The 23,824-nt window shown below is 45.7% G+C and overlaps 1 protein-coding gene across 1 annotated transcript; it reads left to right on the forward strand.

The window, feature by feature from the left end:
* Positions 1-3,216: 3,216 nt before the first annotated feature.
* LOC105874140 (uncharacterized) lies at positions 3,217-21,260 on the forward strand. Its single transcript, XM_076008423.1, has 4 exons — positions 3,217-3,466; positions 6,187-6,297; positions 14,653-15,205; positions 18,825-21,260. Exons 1-4 carry the CDS (start codon positions 3,217-3,219, stop codon positions 18,838-18,840), a joined length of 930 nt encoding a protein of 309 aa, XP_075864538.1. The 3' UTR covers positions 18,841-21,260.
* The last annotated feature ends 2,564 nt before the right edge of the window (positions 21,261-23,824 follow it).

The raw sequence follows: 23,824 nt of genomic DNA on the forward strand, positions 1-23,824 counted from the left end.
AGAATAATTTAATATTTTATATTCACTTGATGTGAACTTTTCTCCCCAAAATTAAAGTTGGGAGGAAGGAAAGGGAGTTAAGGAAAGGTTTGACAACACAAGAAAAGACAGTTGTGTGTGAAATCAGGTTTGAGTTCTGAGGACTAAGCATCACAGTACAGCGGACTCACTAATGAAGGACCACTCACCAAACCTGGTACATGGCACAAAGCATTAATCAGGACATTGTTTGCATGAAAGGGCTGAGTTTTCCAGTGGGTAATCATCAGGGAAGCCCAGTCAAGGGCGAACAAGGACGGCAGCCCTGATTAATTAAACATCTGCACCCGGGCTAAAAGCAAGACTTACCCTGTTGGTTGCATAAGAGCTATTGATATTAATGCCACACATGGAATGGGGAAAATTGTCTGCTAAAATCCACTCTGTATGGGAGCATATCAAGTTATGTCTTTTTATATCATTCAGCTTCTTCCTGTGTCACTAGGTATAAGGGGTTCTGGGCAGGGTGATGGTACACATAGCCCATCTCTTCAAGGAGGAGGCAATATTTGAGCTAGCCTCGAAGAATAGGTTAAATTTGACATCTAGGAGAAGGCTGTCCCAGGAAAGGAATTCCAGGGAGGGGGGCCAAGATAAGCAAAAGCGGGATGCCTGGAGCCATAGGATGTATCTTGATAGCCATGCGATTTGGTCTGATCAAAGGCCAGGGACTGTAAGGTCAGTGGGAATCAGTGTTGCAAAGATAAGATGCCAGATTTTGAGCTTCATTCGGAAAGCCATAGGAGTTATTGGAAGTTTCTTGGGTGGTGAGTGGGTGGCATGACCACAATGGTGTCCCCAGAAGAATAATTTGGAGTAGTAGGGAGGATGGATGACAGGGTAGGAGAGAGACCGCCCAGGAAAGGGACCTGTCAAGATGGTACCCAGCAATGCAGGCACTAAAGAACTGGCAGCCAAAGAGCAGGTCCTGTTCAAAAGAGAAAAGATTGTCTCAGATAAAGCCTAACACAAAAAAGAGCTATGATGAGGTTGCCAGATAAAATATAGGACACCAGTATTTGGGACACACTTACATTAAAAATTGTTAGTTGATTATGTGAAATCCAAACTTGTCATCCTGTATTTTTGTAAATCTGGGTGCTGTCAGTTACCTGGACACCGTTATCTAGGCGCTGTCAGTACCTGGTGTGGCAGCTCTGCGAATGCCCCTCTCCGATCTCCAATTGTAGGGGATCAGTGACTGGGGCTTCTGCTGCTGTGCTCCAAAGTTGCTGCATTTGTGTCAAGGCTGTGCTTCCCACGGCCTCCTCCCAGCCAGTGACTCAACATGGCAGAAGTGCTAACTTGGATGCTTCTCTGATGCACTCAGGACTTTGGCCCCAGGACTTCCCACAAAGGCCTTGCCGAGCTTGCCTTAGCACTGCACTGCAGTCTAAGATGCTTCCACCCAAACCCCTTCCTTCCCTTCTTATGAAGGACAAAAGAGCATCTGTCTGGCCCTGCCTCACACCGGGAGGTCCCGTGCTTGGTCGGGTGCACATCCACGGGGTGGGGAGAGGTGGCAGAGGCTCTGGGCTTGTTACCACAGAATTCAGAGGACCTGACTCACTTCCCTTCCCGAGCTGCAGGGCCTGGCCTGTGGTGGTGGCTCACCACACTGGCTAGGAGCTCGCCTGTCCTGCCATTCCCGCTCCATGTGGTCTCTTCCCAGTGCCAGCGCCCAGCTTTCCATCTGGGGGACGCATACAGTTTTTTCAAGAGGGTGGAGGGAAAATCAACATGAAGATTAATGGACTGCAAAGCAGGAAGAGAGTGAAAATACTGGAAACCTGTGTCAATGATTCAACTTTCAGAGACCTAAGGATTCATTGGAGACAAGGAGACCAACCAAGTGTAGTTGTGAGACCACAGCTGTGAGTTTAAGAGCTCATTTAGAGAACTCACCGCATACAACAGGGCCGTGAAATCGGCTGGTGAATTTTGCCCACATTCTCTTCTTTCTTAATGGTGGTGGTGGTGGGCTGAGCTCTAAAATGAATTTTATGTTTAAGAGCATTCATTTGAAAATAGGTTCTTCAGCTTGCATTTATAAAAATAACCTCTCCCAGCTGGAATACAAACACGTGTCCCACATCTGTGGGCATTCTATTCAGATGACATGCTACTGGATACCCCACAAAAGTAAATTATTAATATAATTTTAAGTAGCATGGGAAATTTCAAGTGAATCATAAATTCAATATTTCACACCAGAAAAGCTTTTAAAAATGTTCAGTACCAATCTAATAATACGTGTGAGGTTGGACGTACACTGACCAGCAGGCCCTCTCTTCATTGTATGTGTCAGCAATAACCCAGCCACACTGCAGGCACAGTGTTTATTGTGATATGCTAAATCACCTGAATCTGTCGTACCTCGATTTCTTTCTATAAACCCAAGTTGTCACTGCCAGGGAGCTGTTCTCTCAAAGGGCTCTGTATAAGGCTTAGGGGGAAACCAATGGCCAGTTAAGCTAGTCACAGGTGTGAATTTCTTATGGCCCTCCCGAGGACGGCCCAGAGAATGTTTCCCAGCTGCGAGAGGTACATTGGATCCTAATGTGCGACCCCTTCCTGAGGGGTAGGTACGATCCCCGCCGCCAAATGGGCCATTTTTGATGAGGCCTATCTAGGTGGACCACGTTGAGGTGGAGTAGGTGCTATACCCCGTGATCTCTCGTCACGCCCCAGCCAGGGCTCTGTGGGGACGTGGGGGCTCACTGGGCCGGGCCCTTCCCCAGTCACCAGCGCTGATTCTGCAGCACATGGAGCAAAGCCCGCGCTGCTCAAGTCGCAACATGGCGCCAAATGGGCCCCGAGAGAGACATTTTCAAAGGCCTTTTTGTCCAGGAATGCATCCGTGCCGAGGAAGGGAATGTTATGCATGGCATGCACGGATGGGCTTTCAACCCACCCAAGTCCAAACCTCATTTTCTCTCTGGGAGAGAGGAAGGTGGCGGGGGAGGGAGCTGGGAGGGCCGGGCGCTGCCAACATTCAAGAGGGAAGGGCCCTCCTCTGGAATGAGCACGCTGGCAGAGGCATGAATTTTAGAAATGTTGTGGTGAGCAAGACACCAAGATTTATTTTAAAATGAAAGATTTATGAAAATAGCCTGGTACCAGAGGGGGGAAAAAAGAGGCCTGAGAGTTGAAATAGATGATGGTTTGCAAGCTGGGATGACGTGGAACACGAGAGAGCGAGGACGTGGAGGGCCCGCCGGCCACTGGCAGGAGCCCAGGAGCAGAGTTCCAGGGAGGCGGTGGGGCAAGGGTGCAGGCGGCTGCTACGTGGGCCTGGCTAATCGCCTTGTTTCCACGCCAGTCCCCCCGACCTGGGAATGGGTTTCCTCACACATGCAGGGAGCGGGAGACCAAGACACATTGTTGCAAGGCCCAGACATCCAGGTTGACTCCAAGAAGCAGACAGGTAGGCCAGGATTAATGATGGAGGGGTGGGGGGGAGAAACAGACAGGAACTTACTGTAAGGGACACATGGGCAGGCTCTGTAGGGCCTGGGTTCCAGGTTTAATTAGCTCTAAGTTTTCTGTCCTAGCACAGGTCCTGGCCAAGATCCACTCAAGGCACAATTCCAGGTGGTCTAGCCTGGGCACATTCTCAGCCATTGGCCAAGAAAGAAAATTATTTCAAGGGGCTTTCATCAGAGAAAGGGAAATGGAGCTGCACAATCCAGAACACCAGTGTCCACTGTGTAGGTTTAGGACAAAACCTCCACCAGGCATCGTCTCAGACACACGGAATCATGGGCAGGTGGGGTTTAGTATGTGTTTGATGCTGCTTTGCATGGGTCACTGCGTTCACTTCTCACAATGGCCCTGAGAGAGGAAACCGAGGACAGAGAGGCTCAGGAAATTGTCCAGGTTCTCATGACACCAAGGGCTAAGATCCACTTGTGGGGCCCCAGGGCAAGTGTGCCTTTCAGATTTTGGAGGTGCCCCCACAGGGAGCTCGAGGGGGGGGGAGTGCAAGGGTGTTTTCCAGCCTGAAGATGCCCCAGAATTCTGAACGCTTGAGATCTGCATAATAGAATATTTTCACCTAAGCTCTTTAATATAAAATAAATATAATATAAAAGCACTGAGTGCTTATCTCATACCTTAAATATTTTTAGAAATGCTGGAAGAGGGAAAATGTACCTCCTAGCAGCATTTCTGGAAAGAATTACCTGGGGAAAGAAAGGTATGCTATGTGCCGACAGGTGCTGGCCTTGGTCACACTCTTTGGGCCACTGCAGAGCCTTTGTTTCTGTGGCGAGATGCATGTCTTCAGTTGTTGTGTTGCTGAGTTCCCGCCGATGGCCCGTGAGCCCTCCTTACAATGAGAGGCAAAGATTTAATGGTCTAAAAAGGGAGGCCACCTAATTCGACACACATTTAATACATACATTTGACACATTCTGCACATTCTTGCTCTTGAATGGCGCCACCTGTGAGCTGGTGAGGTGGTGTTTTCTACCGGTGGTAAAGTGCCCTTTTTACCCCATTGTGGGAAGGGAGGGCTCGTACATTTTTTCCACCGTAATTTGATTTCATCCGAGAACAACTGCAGGAGCTACTGTTGGGAATGCAATCCAAGGCCCAGTGTTGATGTCATTATTGGTATTAGATGTTTGAGGGCCCGTGACATAGTTGCATTCTGTTGAACTCCTCAAGGAAGCCTCCTGTCATGAGCTCTTTCTGTCAGAACAGGCAGGGGGCCAGCGATTGCTGTTGTGATGGAGACCACCCCAATCCTGGGGGACAGGTGACTGGAGTGTTTTAAAGAGCTAAAACAGCATGAAACTTTGGCTGACAAAGCTTCCCTGGATCTCAGATTGGCACTACAATCATCTTTCTCATGCTGTGGGTTTTATTCTCCTCTATTCAATTTTCTAGTTTTGTGGGACCAAGGGTTAGCTTGGAGAGTGGGATCTAACCTCCCCTTCCCCAAGGCAACCTTAATAAATATACAATTAGAGTAGAAACGTTGCATACTTGATATGCAAACACAGTTTCAAATTAAGTCAGCTAGTCTCCATCTTTCAACCAAATGGCCACCTCTAAGACCTTTTCTAAAGAAATCTCAGAGATTCCATTAGTAGGCTGAATCTAATGAATCATACTCTTAGAATAAAGAAAACCTGGGTATGGCAGCATTTTATAAGGGGGACTATTTTCTTAGCTCCCAAGTTTTTACTGCAGCTCTCAGCTAATCCAAATATCTATTTGGAGAGATCCTTTAACTTGGGTCTTAAAAACAAAAAGAACATATTAAGAAAGATGTTCCACAAGATGATTGGAACTATAAATATTTTAATACATAATTAACATGGGCATTAATGCATACAAAAACCTAACATAGTGGATCTCTTTTAAAATTTCTCAGTTCCTTCCCTCTAATCCCTTACATAGGCGTGCCTAGGAGAATTCTTCGCTTTTGTGGGATATTTTATCTTAATGTAATGCCCAAGCTCATAGATGACCCCCTGCCATGAGGGTTAGTGGGGAATGTCCCCACCTGTCACAGGGCTCTTATTTATGAACTGAAGACATTCTCAATCTTTGGCATATTTGCTAATTCAAAGTCCACTCCGGGTTCCAAGCCTTTGTGATGACTTTTAAAAGAGGTTACTTTCCTCCAGCATTCTCTGCTAACTGCCTGCCTCAAGTTACTTATTTCTCTAAAAAAGAAAGATTTATTTATTTATTTATTGGCATGGTCTTGCAGCTTTCTGTCTTTCTTTGAACACTTCCTGCCCACTGCCTCTGTGTACTGCATTCTCCCCTTACTGAAGATTAGAGAAAGTATTTGATATTTTGTTCCAACAAATATTTCTTTACTATCTACTATGTCAATCACTGGCTGGGTGTTGTGTGGAAGGGTAACTTCCAAATTTGGTAGGAGCTGAAAATAAATTCTACTGCTATGCAGAAACATGCTCACCTTGATCTTTCCTGTGAGACCGTCAACACCCTTCTTGGTTACAACCGCTGACTCCTACCTTTAATAACTTTATGCCCACAGTGGGGATTTCACAGTCATTGAGGGCAGAGAAGAATGAGAACAAGGAGAAGTGATGAAGGAAAGTTATTGGTTGCAGAGATACTAATTTTTTCCTCTAATGACCGTTTCTTCCTTTTTTCCCCTAGGCCCCCTTGCTACAAAAGTTCTCTCTTCACAGACCAAAAGGGAGTTCCCTAAGTACCAGAGACTCTGTATGTTTACAGCTGATTGTATCAGACATGGATCCCTGGCCAAAGGTAAGCCATTTAGTCTGAAGACACGGAAACGATGTTAGTTGTCTTAGGAACTTGAATTGGAAAGGCAAGTAGTTGTGAATGCTGGGATCTACACTTTTGTGGTTTCCATGACAGGCCAAGTGCAGGCCAAGAAAGACTTTAGCATAGGGAGACAACAAAGAAATGTATTGGTTTTAACCAGCAGTCTGGGCATGGAAAATTGTCTCGCAACTGTCAATCAAGAATTCTGAACCAAGAACCTAATGCATTACTTGAGTTCAGGGTTTGAATTTATACTATATATGCGGTCCAGGAACATCCAAGATGAGATACTAACATAAACTTATGATTCTATACTATTTAGCCATGTAAAAGAGTGAAAGCCTGTGATCCATGGCAACATGCATGAGCGTGGAGGGCATTATGTTAAGTGAAATGTCAGGCACAGAAAGACAAATATCACATGTTCTCACTCATATGTAGGAGCTAAAAAAGTTGTGCTTATAGAAGTGGAAAGTAGAATGCTGTTTACTAGTGGCTAGGAAGGGGAGTATGAAGGAGGAAGAGGGAGAGGATGATTAATGGATCCAAAATTATAGCTAGATAATGGGAATAAATTCTAGTGTTGTATAGCACTGTAGGATGACAATAGTTAACAATGCTTTATTGTATATTTTCTAACAACTAAAAGAGAAGATTTTGTTTCCAACACAAAGAAATGATAAATACTTAAGGTGATGGATATGCTAATAATCCTGAATTGATCATTATACATTGTATGCATATATCAAAATATCACCCTATACCCCATAAATATGAACAATCATTATAAGTCAATTAAAAAATAAATAAAAGTGTGATTCTAGGCCATGCAATCATGAACTAAACACAAGACTCTCTACTAAGTCACACCCTTGCCCTACACAAGATACCCATAGATTAAACCCCACTGAAGAGGAGCTCACTTTCCGAAATTACAAAACATTTTAGGAAACAGTTCTCCATGAGAGAGAATCAACAGATAGCACACCATCAGGATCAGATCACCAAGAACTTCAGATAATAGATGCAGTGCACATGAATGGTAAGTATGTTTAGAATGATTAGAGACATAAAATAAGGAACTAAAAACATAATAAATAATAATAAATGTATAAGGTACTATGAAAAAAGAAAATACAGATTTAAAAAACAAATTAAACTTCTAGAAGTAATAACTACAATCATCAATTTTAATGGATTAGACATAGCTAAAGAAAAAAAGTTGTGATCTGGAAGAGATCTAATTTCAACTCAGGATGAATCACAGAAACAGAAACATAGGAGAGAGTAACTAAAGATATGGAAGATATAATGAGAAAGAATAAGAGTTTTAGAAGAAGAGAATAGAGAATAAAGGAGAAGAAATATTCAAAGAAACAAAGACTGAGAATCTTTTACAATAGTTAAAAGATAAAGATCATGAGATTCAGGAAACACAGCAAGCCATGAGCTGAATAAGCAAGTGTGAATCCAGAACTTAAGTCCACTATAATGAAATTAAAACAAACAAACAAAAACAAACAAACAAAAAAACTAAAGAGAAGATTTTCCTTTGTAGTAAATATGATTAGACAGAAGACTTCTCAACAGCAGAAACAGAAACCAAAAGTCAATAAGATGACATACCCAAACACTACGAGAAAATAACTGTCAACTTATAATTTTATATCAAACTAAATTATTACTCAAAAACAAATATGAAATTAAGAAGTTTTTTATTGTTGTTGTTTTGGTTACCAAAATCTCTCATGAAAGAACTGGTAAAGGATTTATTTCAAGTAGAAGAAAATTGAAATGAAAAGGAAGGAGTGAGATCTAGGAACGGTAATTAAATCTAACCAAATATTGTCTATAGAAATTAATAATATTGACAAATTTTAAGAGTATTGAAGTTGAAATGAAATATTGGACAACAATGCTATGTAAGAAGGGTGGGAGATGATCAGAGCTCTGAAGATTACTGGGTGAGTAGAGGTAACCTATTAATATTTTATGCTTTTCAAAGTCAAATATGTGTGTTAAAAATGTAAGGGGAACATCTAAAAAGGATGTATGTATATACAAAAAAAATGAGATGTATAATTACCAAGTCAGTATTTGGAAAATCAAAATAGGAAAAGAAGAAATAAAGAAAACTGGATTAATTCACTAAAACTTTAAAGAAAAGAAAGCAAAGGTCATATATATAGAGCAAGGCAAATACAAAACCCAAAATAAGGTGGCAGAAATGAACTCTAAATAAATATAAATGGACTAAATGCATCAATTAAAACACAGAGGTTGTTAACATGTATGAAAAATACAAATCTATGTGGTTTATAAGAGACTTATCTAAAATATAAGGGCAGAGGAAAGAACAAAAGCAAAAGAATGAAAGATCTATAAGGCCAAAAAAAAAAAAAAGGCTGAATATGGTTACATGTATACTAGACTTAAGGGCAAAATTCCTGATTAGTGATGAAGATTTTTTTTAAAAAGAATACAACAATTCTAATACATGTATAATATTATAGCCCCAAATATAAAGCAAAACTTGAATTCCCAGGAGCAATTGTCAAATTACAATCATAGTAAATGTCTTAACACATTTATCTCAGGGAGGTAAAGCAGATCTAAAACATTAGTGAGGAAGACTATGTGAATAAGTCCTTTTAGGAATGATAATGACACTTGTCCAAATAGTGCTTCTGGTTCCTGCTAAATGAGGTTTAGGGCTTTTCAACCTGAAATTCAACCGCAAAGGCAAACTTTCCATAGCACACTCCTTTATGGGGAGTGGGGAGCTGGATTCCCTGACCTTCCCTCTCACCTGTGCAGGCCTCCCCCATGTGGCTGAGGTCCATTTCAGCCTTGACTCAGGGAGGGGGTGTTTTTGGCCTGTGAAGACTGCTGACTGTTATGTAACTTGGCTATGATGTTTTTTCCTTCTGCTTTTTAAATTAGTGCAAGCTAGTATGGCCTCAAGAATCTCTGCACACAGCTGAGGCAGCAGAAAGTCAAGGTCACATGCATTAGTTAGGATGCAGGCTAAACTGCTGTCACAACGACGCTGAAAAACACAGCGTGGCTCAGAGGAGATGGCTTCCCTTCACGGAGAGCCCAGCAGGCGGTCAGTGGCGCCGGCAGGTAGGTGGCGCCGGCAGGTAGGTGGCGCTGTTCCACAAACTCATCCTGCCTCCTCCTCCTGTAGCTCCGCCATCCCCAGGGTTGTCCTCTTCGTCCCCACATCTGCATTCCGGCCCATGGGAGGGGCAAGCAGCTACTTTTAAAAGATGTGACCCAGAATTTGTGCACATTACTTTCACTGATATCCCTCTCCTTGGAAATGAGCGACATGGCCACCAGGAGTCTGGGAAATAGTATCTCCAGCTGGGCAGCCATCTTCCTTGCTCCTTAGTGTGTGTGTGTGTGTGTGTGTGTGTGTGTGTGTGTGTGTGTGTGTGTGTGTGTGTGTGTGTGTGTGTGTGTGTGTGTGTGTGTGTGTGTGTGTGGTGTCATTCTATTGCCAGAGGGAAGGAGTCTGGGAAATAGTATCTCCAGCTGGGCAGCCATCTTCCTTGCTCCTTAGTGTGTGTGTGTGTGTGTGTGTGTGTGTGTGTGTGTGTGTGTGTGTGTGTGTGTGTGTGTGTGTGTGTGTGTGGTGTCATTCTATTGCCAGAGGGAAGGAGGTTAGGGTTAGACTGGGTAACAGCAGAAAAAGAGCAGTGTCTGCCACAGCATAAAAGTTTATTACTAATCACAGCCCACTCATTGGGTGCAAGGGACACTGGAACCTCTCAGAACCTCAGTTTTGCCATCCAGAAAGCTGTATCTCGCAGAGCTATTATTAATGCCAGCTGGGTTCTCTGTCAGCCCCCTGCTCTGTAATCCCTCCTCTGCTCGGCGCAGGGCCCCCAGCCGGGCACACACTGCGCCGCGGGCCGGGCAGCGTGCTGGAGGTGGGCCAGCACTTGGCTGGTCCTGCATCTGGCTGCTGTTCCTGGAGCCCCTCTTTCCTTATCCTGACACCCTTCTCGTCTCCGGCACCTCCCTGATGGAGGGATTCTGCAGATTGATGGACTGTCACCTGGAATGTGGAGGCAGACCCCAGATCCCTGTGTTCTTGAAGGAAAGAAGGATTAATGAGCGCTCAGAATTGTCTCTGGGCTGGAGCTCATCTCGGTGCTGCTCTGGCTGGGACGGCCCACCGCAGAGAGAAAAGCAGGCAGCTGCAAAGCTTTGGTCATGCTGCCCTGTGTGTGACCTGTCAGGTTTTGTTTGTGATCGTTTGTGCCCAATGGTGCAGGTCACACGCTGAGCTCCTCCCAGGAATTTGATTGTTTGCAGTTGTAAAGTGCAGAAGCTTGGATCTGTCCGAGCAGAGGGTTAAATCATAGAGTGTTTTACAAGAGCAGCTATAGGGAATGCCTTGTTTTCTCCTTATATGGCTATTTTTCTCAGTCCAGAATCCCAGGGTGTATTTTACGTGGTTGAAATACACAAATGGAGTCACAGTCTTAGCCAAACATACTATGTGGCTTTAAAATTAACAAGCCTCTCTCTGCTTCTGTACCCCAAACACACATTCACATGCACAGTTTCCGTTGAGACTGTGGAAAGATACTCCCTTTTTTTGGCCAGAAGTATTTGATGGGGGTGAATTTCTACAATTCCCTTGCTTTATGTATAAGAAATATGTCTTCTGAGGAGAGTAGTTTGCAAGCATGTGGGTCATATTAAGCATCAAGGTTATAATGAGTGGCTACTGTATGTGTAGGGTATACAAGCAGAGTGGGGCACCAAACGTTAAAAGATAACGAGGAAAGACATTTCGTGATAGTTTAAGATGACACGGGAGAAGTATCAGGAGGCAGAAGCACAGGGTGAGTAAGCACACGGGCATGCCACAGGCGTGCAGAGGAAGGACAGACCTGTTCAGACTGGTGTGTTCAGGACAGACTTCACAGAAGAAGTGGAGGTTTGGACCCGTTGGCTTTGGCCAACTAGGTCAATGTGAGTGGGGAGGCATTTGGGTACAGGGAAAAGGGCTGAGGGAAAACACAGAGGAAAGAAATTGAAGAGGTTTTTAGAAGAGTGCAAATTAAGCCAGAGTGTCTAGAACTAATTAATGGTTCCTGTAGGAGAAAAGGAACTTTGGGTGGGAAGGGTAGACTGAGGCTGGGAGTGGACTGGGAAAGCCAGGCTAAAGGAGCCAGGGCTTTTGTTTCATGGTAAAGGGAAGGCACTGAAGGTTTTTAGTACTTGTTTTGATCTGAAAAAGTCTGAGTACCAGGATTTTCAATAATTTATGCTTCCAAAACTTTTTTGTTTTCTTTTTGGCTACCTTAGTGAATATCACTTAACCCAGAAAACTAGGATTGGATTCATTAAACATGATGCTTGGGTATTAAAAATAAGACTCCTTATCGAAATATCCCTATTGGTGATTTCACATGTGAGAAATGTAGAGTTTATTATTGAGTATAATTCTTGGCCACACCTTCTGGAACACAAACTCTAAACTCAGGTTTTTCAGGGAAAAGTTGATTGACCAAGTTTCATTTTTTTTTGTGGGCAGAGGGGGAAATTTTGGAGGAAAAATTCTGGATTCCGATCCAGAAACACCACATTTTGAGCAAGTTTGGTTGAAAATTTACATTTCAGGGGCATTTTGAAGATAAAATCTGGCCTGGGAATTTTGTCCCCAAAAGCCCACTTTCTGAGTCTCATTCAATCTTCACTTTAGTTTTCTTCCAGAGATAAATCTGAGATTATTGTGCCTATTATAATTGTGAAGAAACTGCCAAAGGGTTTTAATGACTTTCCCAGACTCGCTCAGTTAGTTCTTGGTGGAGCAAGACTCTTGGGAAGCTGCAGGGATCCAGGCAGTGTTTTGGAAGAGTGAGCTGGCAGTGGACATCTAGTCAAGGAGGCGACCAACTTAGACCAGAGAGCCTGCTGCAGCCAGGCAGGTATGAGGTGGGAACAAGACGACGGGAATGAGTCATGAGAGAGAAAGCGCTTTCGAAGAGGATCATTAGAGTTCTGGCTGAGAGAAGAGGCCACCACCAACCTAATGGACAGCCTGGGCAGGCCAGCTGGCAGGGAGGGCTTCTGGGCAGGACCAGCTTGAGCAAAGATCGAAAGGTTGAAGACATTTGGTTCCCCAGGGACCTTGAACAAGTCACCCGATTTTTCTGAGCCTCAGCTTCCTCCTATGCAAAATAAAGTGAATTATAACCCCCAAAGGCAAGGTGTTAAAGGATTAAATGAAAAGACTGGGCGGAGCATCTAGCTCAGTCCCTGTACTGCAAATTCAATACAGATTTTTTGAGTGAGCGCCATCAAGAACTGTCTAGCAGGTGAGCTAGCAATGGTGTGGAGACCTACAATTTCTCCAGGGGTGGGGATGGTAATGAAATTTACGTCTAAGAACAAGAGAGAGGCTCCAAGGGAAAGTATCTTGAAAAGTAACACTCTTTTTGTTCTCATTTCTAATAGTGCATTGAAGAAGATCAGGAAGCAGACATGCACATGTACACACATAGTATGTAAACTTAGTGCTTCCTAGACTTCCCCACTAAAATATATACATGTAACAGAGTTCAACTTGTACCCTTTAAATGTATTTTATAAAAAAAAAGAGTGCTTCCTGCTGCTGAGGACAGGCTGTAGGTGAGCAAGGTGCACCCAGAAGAAGGCGCCCACTGGTAGGTGCCTGTTTGTAGGCCTATTAAGGATCATTTGATGATGATGCTGTTTTCCCATCTTAAAACCTCCTTCTAAAGTATTTAGTGCTTGAAAGGGGGAGGGCCAGGCATCTAGGTTCCTTGCACAGGTATTGGGTGAGTGTTCAACCAGAAAGTGTAATGAGCCCAGGACATCTCTGATCTAAGATCAGTGTTGAAATACACAAGACCACAGGATGGTGAAGCCAGAGAGGTTGGGGAAAAATCAGGATACATATGAGTTCTATATAATTGTCCACTATCAAAATACATATTTTTTACAAATGTTTATTGTAAAATCCATTGTGTAATACAACTCACTCTTACCTCTGAAGAACAAAATCATTATTATATATTTTCATGCTATTATTAATGCTGTCAATGTATCCTTGCTTTTGTATCTTGGATGATTTTGTTGTTAATTTATTATGACTATACTCTATTTATGGTGGGGAACTACATTACTAACATTTATTTAGGGTGGTGAAGAGTGATAAAAAAATTAATTTTGCAAGATCACAGAATAGTGAGGGTGAGTATTGAAGTATGTAGAACCAGGTCAGTTGTGAAGATGATAGCAGATTAATAAAACCATTCTTAGAAATAAAAGGTGTCTAAAAGTCCCACCACATTATTTTGCATTGTTACTTTAAACATGGATTAAGTGAGCTCAGCACCAAAGGTCCACATTTACCTTCTGAGGAGGGACTAGTAGGTTGCAGTGCTCGAGATCTTTGGTTATCAGATGTGGCTTTGTTCCTTCCGTCTTCTTTCTTAGACCTTTTCCTGCAATAGTTACTTGCAGAACCTACGCTACCTATTCATCTCTTCTAGTAAATTTGAGGGAGATTTCAAGAAATCAAAATACTGAATCTTAATACAGGATCATTAGGAAGCGTTAAGATGTTGCCTGGGTTTCAAAGAACAATTCAGGGCCCTAATGTCACAGATATGTCCATTTTAGTTGCCGTTTCCCTTGTCCCAGGGCCCAGGACGCATGACCAGCATAGGCAAACCCAGCCAAGGAGCGAGAGCTCCCTGCTCACCGGGGAAAACTGTGCCATTTATTCTGAGAATGTGCAGAAACAGCATTTGATTGGGAAGAGGCCTTAGGTCATTTATCTCTCGCTTTTAAAATGATGAGATCGATGTGTCTCCCCCGGGGGCTGTCCCCCTTCTATTCAGCAACAATGCACCACTTCTTTGCAGAGAGAAATATGCTTCCAATAAGGGGGAAGGAGGCAGGGGTGGCAGTAAAGGGGATCAGGCAACTTTCATTGAAGGATTCGTTTTTGATTTAAATATTTTGTTCTAATCTCCAACTTCCTTTTTAACTTGGCAGAATGAGCAAAAGAATAACAATGTCCCTCCCTGGCCCAGTTTACAGCCTGCCAGAGCAGAGGATCCGGTTACTTCTTCCAAATTGTATATGTTGAGTTGTTCGATATATTAGTTTTTTTTTTTTTTCTTTTTAAACCCATTGCTCATATACATAGGGTTTTCTTTTAAAGGCACGTCAAAGTGGACTTTGGTGAAAAACCACAGGAGGGGAAAAAAAGAATGAAAACTATAGATCAAATAGAGCCAGCTATTTAATACTTTTTTTTTTTTTTTTTTTTTGGTTGAGTATGTTGTAGCAGGAATTCTCTGCAAGTGATACATCCTGTAACTGTAGGCAGATGTAATCCCCGCGCCGTGACACCAACAAAGATTTCCCTTCACGTCGGACACGTTTGCAGCCATTTTGTTCCCTTCCACAAAGAGGAAGTGCACAGGGAGGAGGGCCGTTCTGGGCCGTGTGCGGCCCTGGTGACGATCTGCAGTGTTTTCACAGTTCCCTCGGTGCCCTGGGAGCCTCGCCTTGGAAGGGAAAGCAGCCCCGAGAGTTGCGGCCTGGGCTTGGGATCTGGCACTGAATCTTCTCAAAGCCCTGTCTCCTCCGTGCTGCCGATTCGCCCCCCTCGTTGCTTTGAGCCTGGCCTCGCACTCACCTCCAAGACACATGCTGAGGTCAACTCTGCTCACATCCAGCCTCTGCTCTGGTTAGTGTTCCCTGGAGCGTGTTCTCAGGGGATCCTGTTTGTGTTATTTCCATCTGGACTGTCATCTTTGCTCTGTACATCTGTGAAAAGCCTATTCTTCCCTCGTGGTGGGAGCACCTTTTCCAGTGGCAACAGCAGGTAAGATGCACCTTACCTAGAGCAGAAACAGCGAGGGTGTATCCTGTTCAGGGGTCCCCAGAAGCACACCCTATGACAGTGATTTGAGTGCAGAGGCTCAATCAGGAGGAACCCTGGAGACTCCAGTAGAGGAATGGGGAGATGATGGAGACCAGGGATGGAGGCCAGGGATGGAGGCCGGGAGGAAGACCACCAAAGGGAGTCCCATCAAGCTCGGGGCCAAGCAGACTTTAATATTGCTATCTGCCCTCAGCACTAGAGACATTTTGAGCCAGGTAATTCTTCGTCACTCTTCTGTGAATTGCAGGAGGATTAGGAGCATCCCTGGCCTCTACCCACTAGGTGCTGGTAGCATTCCCCACCTGTTGGGTTGTGACAATCAAAAATGTCTCCAGACATTGCCAAATCCAAATCACCCATGGTTTAGAACCATAGGAGCCACGGGGAACTGTGGCCGTGCAAAGCCTGGCTGGTATGCGCTGAGGTGGCAAAGGCCACAGGTGAGCCCTGGATTGTCTGCTCCCATGTCCTCTTCTAGAGCCAGAGCAGCACTTGGGGAGGCCGAGGAGTGAGCAGAATCGCCCGTCACTCATTGTAGGCCGACAGCAGACAGCTGCTGGGATGAGGCAGGCCTGACATAAAACCAATGGAAATATTTGTTTTTGGTGACTCCTTTCTAACTCTGCAAGCTCCCATTAACCTGGTGTCCTCTCATCCTTCACCCCCATAAAATCCTCTCTAAGAGAAGGTTAGATAAACCCAGGCTCTTCCCTGGGCTGTAGCCATTCTTAGGGCCTGGAGAGAACTGGAGCTAAAGGAAAACATTTCTTGAGCCTATTAGGAGGGAGGCAACTTCCCTGAGTGGTTATCTCATTTATTCCTCAAATCACCCCTGCAATACAGGTCTTATTAGCCTAGTTTATACACTGGGTAAGTCACTGCCTATAGGCACACAGCCATTGAAGACAAAGTCCAGATTTGAACTCAGCCCTCCCTGCATCTAGTAATGGGCATGGATTTTCTGTTTTCCCAGTGGTTGGTGAGGGTGGGGGTGGAATATTTTAGGAAGAGGGACATTTTCAGGAGGTTTCAAGACATGGATGAATGCTGAAGAAACCAACTGAGAAGTCAAATGGGGTCTTGAGTGTAGGAACTGAGCGTTTCAGAAGAGTGGGGTGCGTCAGAGCAAGGAGTGTCTGCTTGGCCTTCCACTGAGGCCCACACCAGGGTCAGGTCCCCAGAGCTGTGACTGTGTTAGACTCCAGGAGCTTCCTGTGGGGTGATCTTTTTCCTTCACCGTTTCACTGATAGCTGATTCTGGCAAAATTCTGGCAAAGATTCCCCAAATGGGCAGATCCAATGGACATATTTCTGTCTTCCTCCACTTGACCTTGACATCTGATGCAGTCAACTACTCCCTTCTTCACTCTCCCATTGCTCTGACCATTCCTTCCCAGTCCTCCTGGCTGGTTCTGCTCCCACAGTTTGCCCTTAAGCATGGACGCTAAAGACCACATCCTTGGCCACCTTGTTGTGTCACTCACCACAGTCTTCCTGGATGAGCTCATAAACTGCAATGTGTTTAGGCCATGAACGTAAGATTGGCAACCTCTAAGTCTGATCTCCAGCTCAGACCCTTCAAGGGTGGGCAGTGGGGTTGGCATTTCCATCTGAATGTCCTATGGGTACCTTGAACTCAACAAGTCCCAAACAGAATCCATTAATCCCCCCTCCCCAAGGCCTTCCTATCTGCACCCTTTTTGTACTCTCTTCCCAGTTGGTGATCTGTTTATCTATGCAGCTTCTCAAACCAGACATCTGGGAGTGATCCTAAACTTCCCTCCTTCCCTGCACACTCTCCACTTACTCCCACCCAACAAGGCTCATTCTATCTCTAGTATCTCCTCGGTCTGCTTCCTCTTCACCACCTTCTGCCACTGCTCTTGTGCAGGTGGTCTTTTCTAGTCAACCCTCGATTATCACCACAACCTTCCAGCTGGCCTCCCTGTCTCTAAGTGTCCCCTCCTCCAATGATCCACCCACAGCCATTCTTTTTAAGAGAAATATGACCATCACCAAATTCTATTTGAAATTTCAAAAAGTACCCCCATTGTCATTATGAAATCCGAATAGCTTAGCAAGACACAGCAAGTCCTTTGTTCCCTGAGGAGTTAGAATGTCAGAGTGGCCGAGACTCAGTAGCACCTGGGTTTAAACCCTGGCACGTTGGGTGAATTACTCATTCTCTTTCAACCTCGGTCTCCTCAATTGTAAACTAGGGATCGACAGGCCCTGTGTATAAGTAATCCACAGAAAGCACTTTTAACAGAGCCCGGCCTGTATTAAGAGATCAATAAATACTCCCGGTCCTCGTAGTGGCTGACTCCCAGGGCTGTTGTGGCTGTACGTAGGTTGACAGTTGGGGAAGAGCTCCGCCCGCCACCCGCCCTCTTACTGCTTCATCCTTGTTTCCTCACCTCGGACACAGAAGCCTTGCCCTGGGCAAGGCAGGGAGTGAGGACAGAGGAATGATCGACACACTGCCAGCACTGGTGACTTGGTCAAAAGGCTAGGCCACCAGTGGAAAAGGACAGACAGAAGGTGCCTGGGTGAGGAGCAGAGCTTTGCGTCTGTGCTCTGTCCCGCGATGTCCCGCGATGGGCTCCTAGGAGTCAGTCAAAGCACCACGTGACTTGTCAAGCTTTGCCACCGGCTGCAGAGCTTGAGCTGTTTGAGGATTCACCACTCTGTCCTGGGAGCCTCCTTGGGAGTAGAATTAGGGCTCTATGGTGTTCCAGGACATGCTGCCTGAGGGTTGAACCGATGGGAAGCATGTGGAGCCCTTCCTGTATACAGATGGCACTCTGCATGGCAGTAGGGGTCCCTCTGAGGAGAGAGTGGGCTGAGGGAAGGGGGGTGGCAGGTCGCCCCAGGGCCTACCTTGAAGAGTGAGCTTCAGGCACCAGGTGAGGTGAGGACAGCCAATGCCACGTTGCAAAGTAGTTAGTTACTTGGGGTCCTGTTACCTTGGTAACAGTGACAGTCCCCCTCAGTTTCCTCAAGGGCCCCCCTCTAACCCTGTACCTTAGAGAGTAACATCACAGATCTGGGGGCAAATCTTTGGGATTCAAACCTCAGTTCTGCCACTTAGTAGGCAGTGTAACCTTAGCAAGTGGCTTTGCCTCTCTGTGCCTCAGTTTTCTCATCTGTAAAGTGGGGGTAGTAGTAGTACCCACTTTATGGAGGTGTTGTGGGAATCCAAATGAGTTATTAGAACAGTGCCCAGCACAGGGTAAATGCTGTGCACAGACAGTGTTGATGCTGATTTCAAGGAGGCCACACTATAGACTGAGAGAAGTGCCAAGCGTGGTTGTTTAAAAGCCATAATTCTGGGGAATGGGTTAGTACATTTTCAGTTTTATGCAGGATAATTGCATCATGTTAGGTGGAACTATTACCTTGCTGTTGTCTTTATGTGGAAATTAAGTACAGTTTAAGGAGATTTGTATGGGTGCAAAGTTGACAAGGGGTAGGATTGTGGACTGAATTTTAAGCGTCAACTTGACTGGGTTAAGAAATACCTAGGAATGTGATAAAGCATTGTTTTGGATGTTTGCAGAGGCAATGAGGTGTGAGTCTGAGTGGACCAGGTGGGGAAGATCTGCGCTCAATGTTGGTGGCCACCATCCAGTCGGCTGGGGCCCAGAGAAAACAAATACAGAAGGCGACTTGGTCTCTCTCTGACAGCTGGGACAGACTTCTCTTCTGCTGCTTTGGACCTCGGAACTTCAGGCTCTGGACTCCGGGACTTACACTCCAGGCTTCCAGCCTTACACTGAGTGTGACACCGTCGGCTTCCCTGGTTCTGAGGCCTTCAGACCTGGCCAGAGCCGCGACCCCAGCATCCGGGGTCTCTAGCTTGCAGACAGCCTGTCATGGGATTTCTCAGACACAATGACAGTGAGACCCAATTCCCCTACTTAGTCCCCTCTCATACATCCATATACACACCCCGCTCGTTCTGTTGCTCTGGAGAACCCTGACTCGTACAGATTTGGTGCTGGGGAAGCCAAATGCCATTCCTTTGTGTTGTATTCCTTACAACTCAGTGGAAGAGATATGTGACATGTTTCCCTCGCAGAAAGGCCATGATTAAGTGCATGAGGCTGCTTCATTGAGAAAATAAATGTTTAAAAGCTAATTATTATTGGTGCTGCAAAAGCATAAAATTGCTTAATTGCAACGGCCAAGAAACAACCAGACTTTCAAATGGACGGTGCATACTTACGAAATTGGCAGACCACACTCACTCTCCAAATAAAAGTGTGGTGTTTTGAAGATCTCAGAAGTGAAAATGCAGGTGAAAAATAGAAGAAACCTCCCCTGCCAAATTATTCGATCGTGTGTGACTTCTGCCCCTTCACAAAGAGTGCCAACATGGTATGCTGTGCATTTCATCTTCACCTCACTTCCAGTACTGGAGGAATAAATTGTGTAAAGACTTTAGAGAGTTATAATTTGTTTTATGCATTTATTGCAAATTTGACACCACAAAAGTGTGTTATCACAACGGGGACTTTGTGTGTAAGCATTGAACATGTGTATAAAAACATTGAAACTTCCTCAATAAATGAAGAGATGTTCTTTTTGTACATCTACATTTGTGAAAGATAAAATTTCTTGAGATCTTGATTCTTTGGGTGACTGCATATGCAATGGTGACCCATCGATGCTTTTGATTAATCTCATCAAAAGACAGGTTATTTGTCGTGGTATTTCACATGACGGCAGTTACAAAGTGGTCTGAGCACACAATTACCAACCATATGATATGCCTTTATACATTTCAAGTTTTGACCACTCTTTATTTCTTTCTTCTTTCTCCCCTCCCTCCCTTGCGTCTTTCCTTCCTTCCATTTCTTTATGAATACAGTTCATCTGAACTGTAACTGCTGTTAGTATACCTGAGTGCTTATGCTTGCAAAAATTTGTGTATTGTTATTGACTATTTTATTGTGTAAAGTGGCCTATGAAGTATTCTGTCATGTTTTTATATGAATTTTTTAAATTATTTTTTTCCAGATTTATAGTTTTGGGATTTTGATCTTTTGGGATTTCAACATTCGGGATTGTCTCTTTGGGAATTGTAGCCCAAACCCTGCTGGGTTCTGGTCTCGTCTGTGTCTCTAATGATTCACATCACTTATCCCCTCCAACCTCAGTTTCCTTATCTACAGGTAGTGTTGGACACTATGTTTCTACAGCCAGCAGGCCCCTGGCGTCAGTTTTGCACCCCGTGCCAGGCACAGTCCCAGGCTGGACACTCCCTGCCTTCTGCCCTCGCCCTCTGGTCCCCAAGGCCTGGATGAGTTTGCTTGTTCCCCCTTCTCTGGGGAGCTGTCTCTTGGGGTTCTAGTCACCAGCCCCCTCCCCGGCCTTCAGGGCCCCAACAGCTCCCTGCTGTGACTAGCTTTGAGGTCCCACCCATCCTTTGTCGTTTTTTCCCAAACCCAGTCCACGCTGTGGTCACAAAGAAAAAAAATCCCTTTACTAGCTCTCCTGTTACCCAGCTGGAGTGAGCCATGACGGGAATGAAACCAACCCCGGCACTGGAATCCGGAGTCCTCACCCACGACACCGTACTCATCATCCTGCCCGGGAAGTGACACCATATCGCAGTAATTTTCTCTCGAACACTGATTTGAGCCCCCTCTGTTTTGGGGCAGTGGGAAGCCCATGCTTCTGTCAGGGCCTCTCCATCCTTCCGATTGTTTGTCTCAGGGCAAGGACCGCAGGGAGGGAGGGGTCGAGGCTGTGAGGAGCCCTCTCCTGGCCTGGCTGGATCGTGTCACCGTGGGCTGTGGACAGCTGGCCACGTGTGGCCTGGCCCTCCTTGTCTGCTGCTGCAGTGAGGCCGCTGCTCATCGGGGCTGGTGGCTGCCCCCAAAGGATGCCAGCACTTTCAGGCCACAGACACTGCTGGGTGACACACGTGTCGTTTTACTTTGTTCTCACAAAATTCTTACGCAGTATGATCTTTTCTTCACACCAAAAAGGAGGAAACTGAGGCCTAGAGATGTTCACTACCTGACTTGCATCGTAGAGATTACAGCTGTTCAGTCTTTAAAATAAAATTTGCCTCCCAAATCCACTCTGTGGTGTTACAATATTCTTAAGAGCCAACTTTGGGCCTCCCTACCGGGGCCAGGTCGGCTGTGGACTCCGCCATCTCTCCACGCGTTCCGTGAACCCCGGCACTGACTGTCCTGTTTTTAACACTTTCTTGTTCTTCCCTCTGTTCACTCCACAAATCCTCTTCCTTTCCTCCTCCCGCCCACCGCCCCCACTACATTTTGAGAAGCCGTTAAAATTCAGAGCGAGTGAGCGCGTCCCATTAAAACCCTTTTTCTTTTCAAACAGCACATGAGTCTTTCCAGACTCCCTTCTCCCATCGCCCCGCCCGCCCTTCGGCCACATTTAAGCCCGCTGCTGACAGACGGACTTCCGCTCTTCCCTAGGATCACTCTTCCCGGCCAGGAATGCTCCATGCACACATTGTTGTTGGAACGGCCACATTTGCAAACTCTTGACATTCCAAGCCTCGTATCCGCAGGAATAATGCTTTTCAGAATTGTAGCTGGACAAATCCTCACGGATGGGTGTAAGTTTCTAAGATCGTAGAATGTTACAGCGAGAGGCCTCTTAGAGCTCTACCAGCAGCTCCACTCTAGACAGACGAGGAACCTGAAACCCCTAGAGCTCAGCGGACCTGCCCAATGTCACCCATCAATTGGAGCCTGGACCAGAACCCAGGCCTGCTGACCCTTAGATGCCACCCAGCATCTTTCTGATGCAACTAAAATTGTTCCCATCTTCTAGCCTCATGATGACATGGCCTGGGAGCTTTTGGTGCAGGAGAGTGTAATGAACAAGGGTACCGGGGGCTGACAGGGCAGGCAAGGTCTCACATCTCAGCTCTGCCACTTACCTGCTCTGTGTCTTGGACAAGTTACAAAGCCGAGCCTCAGTTTCCTGTCCTTGTTGTGGGTTTGAGGATGTGAGCGTGTAAATAACTAAGCAGGTTGCATAGGTCAAGAAGTGATTGTTTCTCTTCTCTCTCCCTCATGCTCCTTTGCCTCTCCAAAAAGCAATCCACTGGTCAGCTTGCCTCCTGAATGTGGTCCCTCTTTGTCCATAGTGGCAGTAGATGCTATTTGTCATGAAGGCTGAGTGGCCACGTGCTGCAGGGTTGGGCCAGAGAGAGCCCTTGACGTGAGCCTGGCACCTGCAGAGGCCTTCGAGAGGCTGTCTCCCTCCCTCTCCAGGGCTGCGCTTCCTCGTGTTGCCGGCTTTTCGGAGTGATCAGTGTTAAGGCATCATTTCAAAATTATTGCATCAGAAGATTTTTTGGGTCCACAGATGAATGCAAATCTGGACATCTCTTCCCCTGGGCGTGCTGCCTGTCACTTAATTGATGCTTTCAAGTTCTTGTCCCATTAGCACTCTCCTTCTAGCCCCAGGGCTGAGCCGGTCTCTGTCAAAGGGAGAGGAGCTAGGCTTGGTTCCCTGCGGCAGCTCTCCTGCCTCTGAAACCTTCCCTCCCTTTCCTTCCGGGATCAGTGCTGCTTTGCAAAGTGGGCTCATGAGGCCTTGATATCTCTGAGTACATGGCAGGATATGGTTCTCCTCTGGGGTCTATTCTCTGAGCCCGGGGTCCAGCCTGGGGAGTGGAGGTTGGTCGGGGTGCTGGTTGTGTAGACAGCAGCCAGATCATGGCCGGAGGGGGTGAAGGGAGATGCCCACTCAGGGGTGCTGGGAGCACACCTGGCAGCCTCCTGTCCTGCCCTCGAGGAACCCTCGAACTACTAGGGGGAAAGATACATAATCATATAATTACTACCTTGTGACAGGTGCTATCATACAGGTGTGCACGATGTCTAGCGATGGCACAAAGGACTCTGTATCTGCTGGAGGGGTCAGTGGGGCTCCTGGGGGAGGTGGCGTTAAGAGTCAACTCTCAAGGATTGATAGGAGTGCACCGGCTAGAGGAGGAGTGACATTTTAGGCACAGTGAGTCCCAGTAAGCACCCTTTTGTGTTCTCTAAAGATCCTCTTCTGTCCTTTCCCCTTGGTGACCTGGAGATTCCTTGATTAGTGGTGGTAACTGTGACCGGCCTCCTATGTGTCTAGAGTAGAGCAGGCAGGAGGGCTAAACATGGAAACTGCTGGCTTCAAGTTTCAAAAAAAAACAAAACATTCATTTAGCACTGTCTTCCAGCGAGCTGTTTGGTGGTGCAGAGCCCTTGTAACTTCCTCTGGGGATGAGATTGTTTATAATGGCAGAGGTATCAAAAAAAATAATGCATTGTACACTGATCCTAAGGTGGATGGTGCTACTTACTAGTTCTATGAACTTGAACAATGACTTCATCCCCTCTGCCTCAGTTTTCTCACCTGTAAATAGCATAATATTGGTACCTGCCTTATAAAGTTGCTGGAAGGATTAGTGGGTTAACGTGGTGTAGAGAATAATGCCCCCCAAGAGACCCACATCCTAATCCCTGGAACCTGTGAATTCGCTACCTTATGTGGTAGAGACTCTGCAGATGTGATGAAGTT

Source organism: Microcebus murinus, chromosome 12, assembly GCF_040939455.1.
Source record: "Microcebus murinus isolate Inina chromosome 12, M.murinus_Inina_mat1.0, whole genome shotgun sequence".
Lineage (NCBI taxonomy): Eukaryota > Metazoa > Chordata > Mammalia > Primates > Cheirogaleidae > Microcebus > Microcebus murinus.

What these genes read in the sequence shown, in the direction of transcription:
- LOC105874140 (XM_076008423.1), top strand. Translation starts at nt 3,217, where the DNA reads ATGACGTGGAACACGAGAGAGCGAGGACGTGGAGGGCCCGCCGGCCAC. An exon ending in TGACTCCAAGAAGCAGACAG is followed by an intron (nt 3,467 to 6,186) that starts GTAGGCCAGGAT and finishes TTTTTCCCCTAG; the next exon opens with GCCCCCTTGCTACAAAAGTT. An exon ending in ACATGGATCCCTGGCCAAAG is followed by an intron (nt 6,298 to 14,652) that starts GTAAGCCATTTA and finishes TTTTTGGTTGAG; the next exon opens with TATGTTGTAGCAGGAATTCT.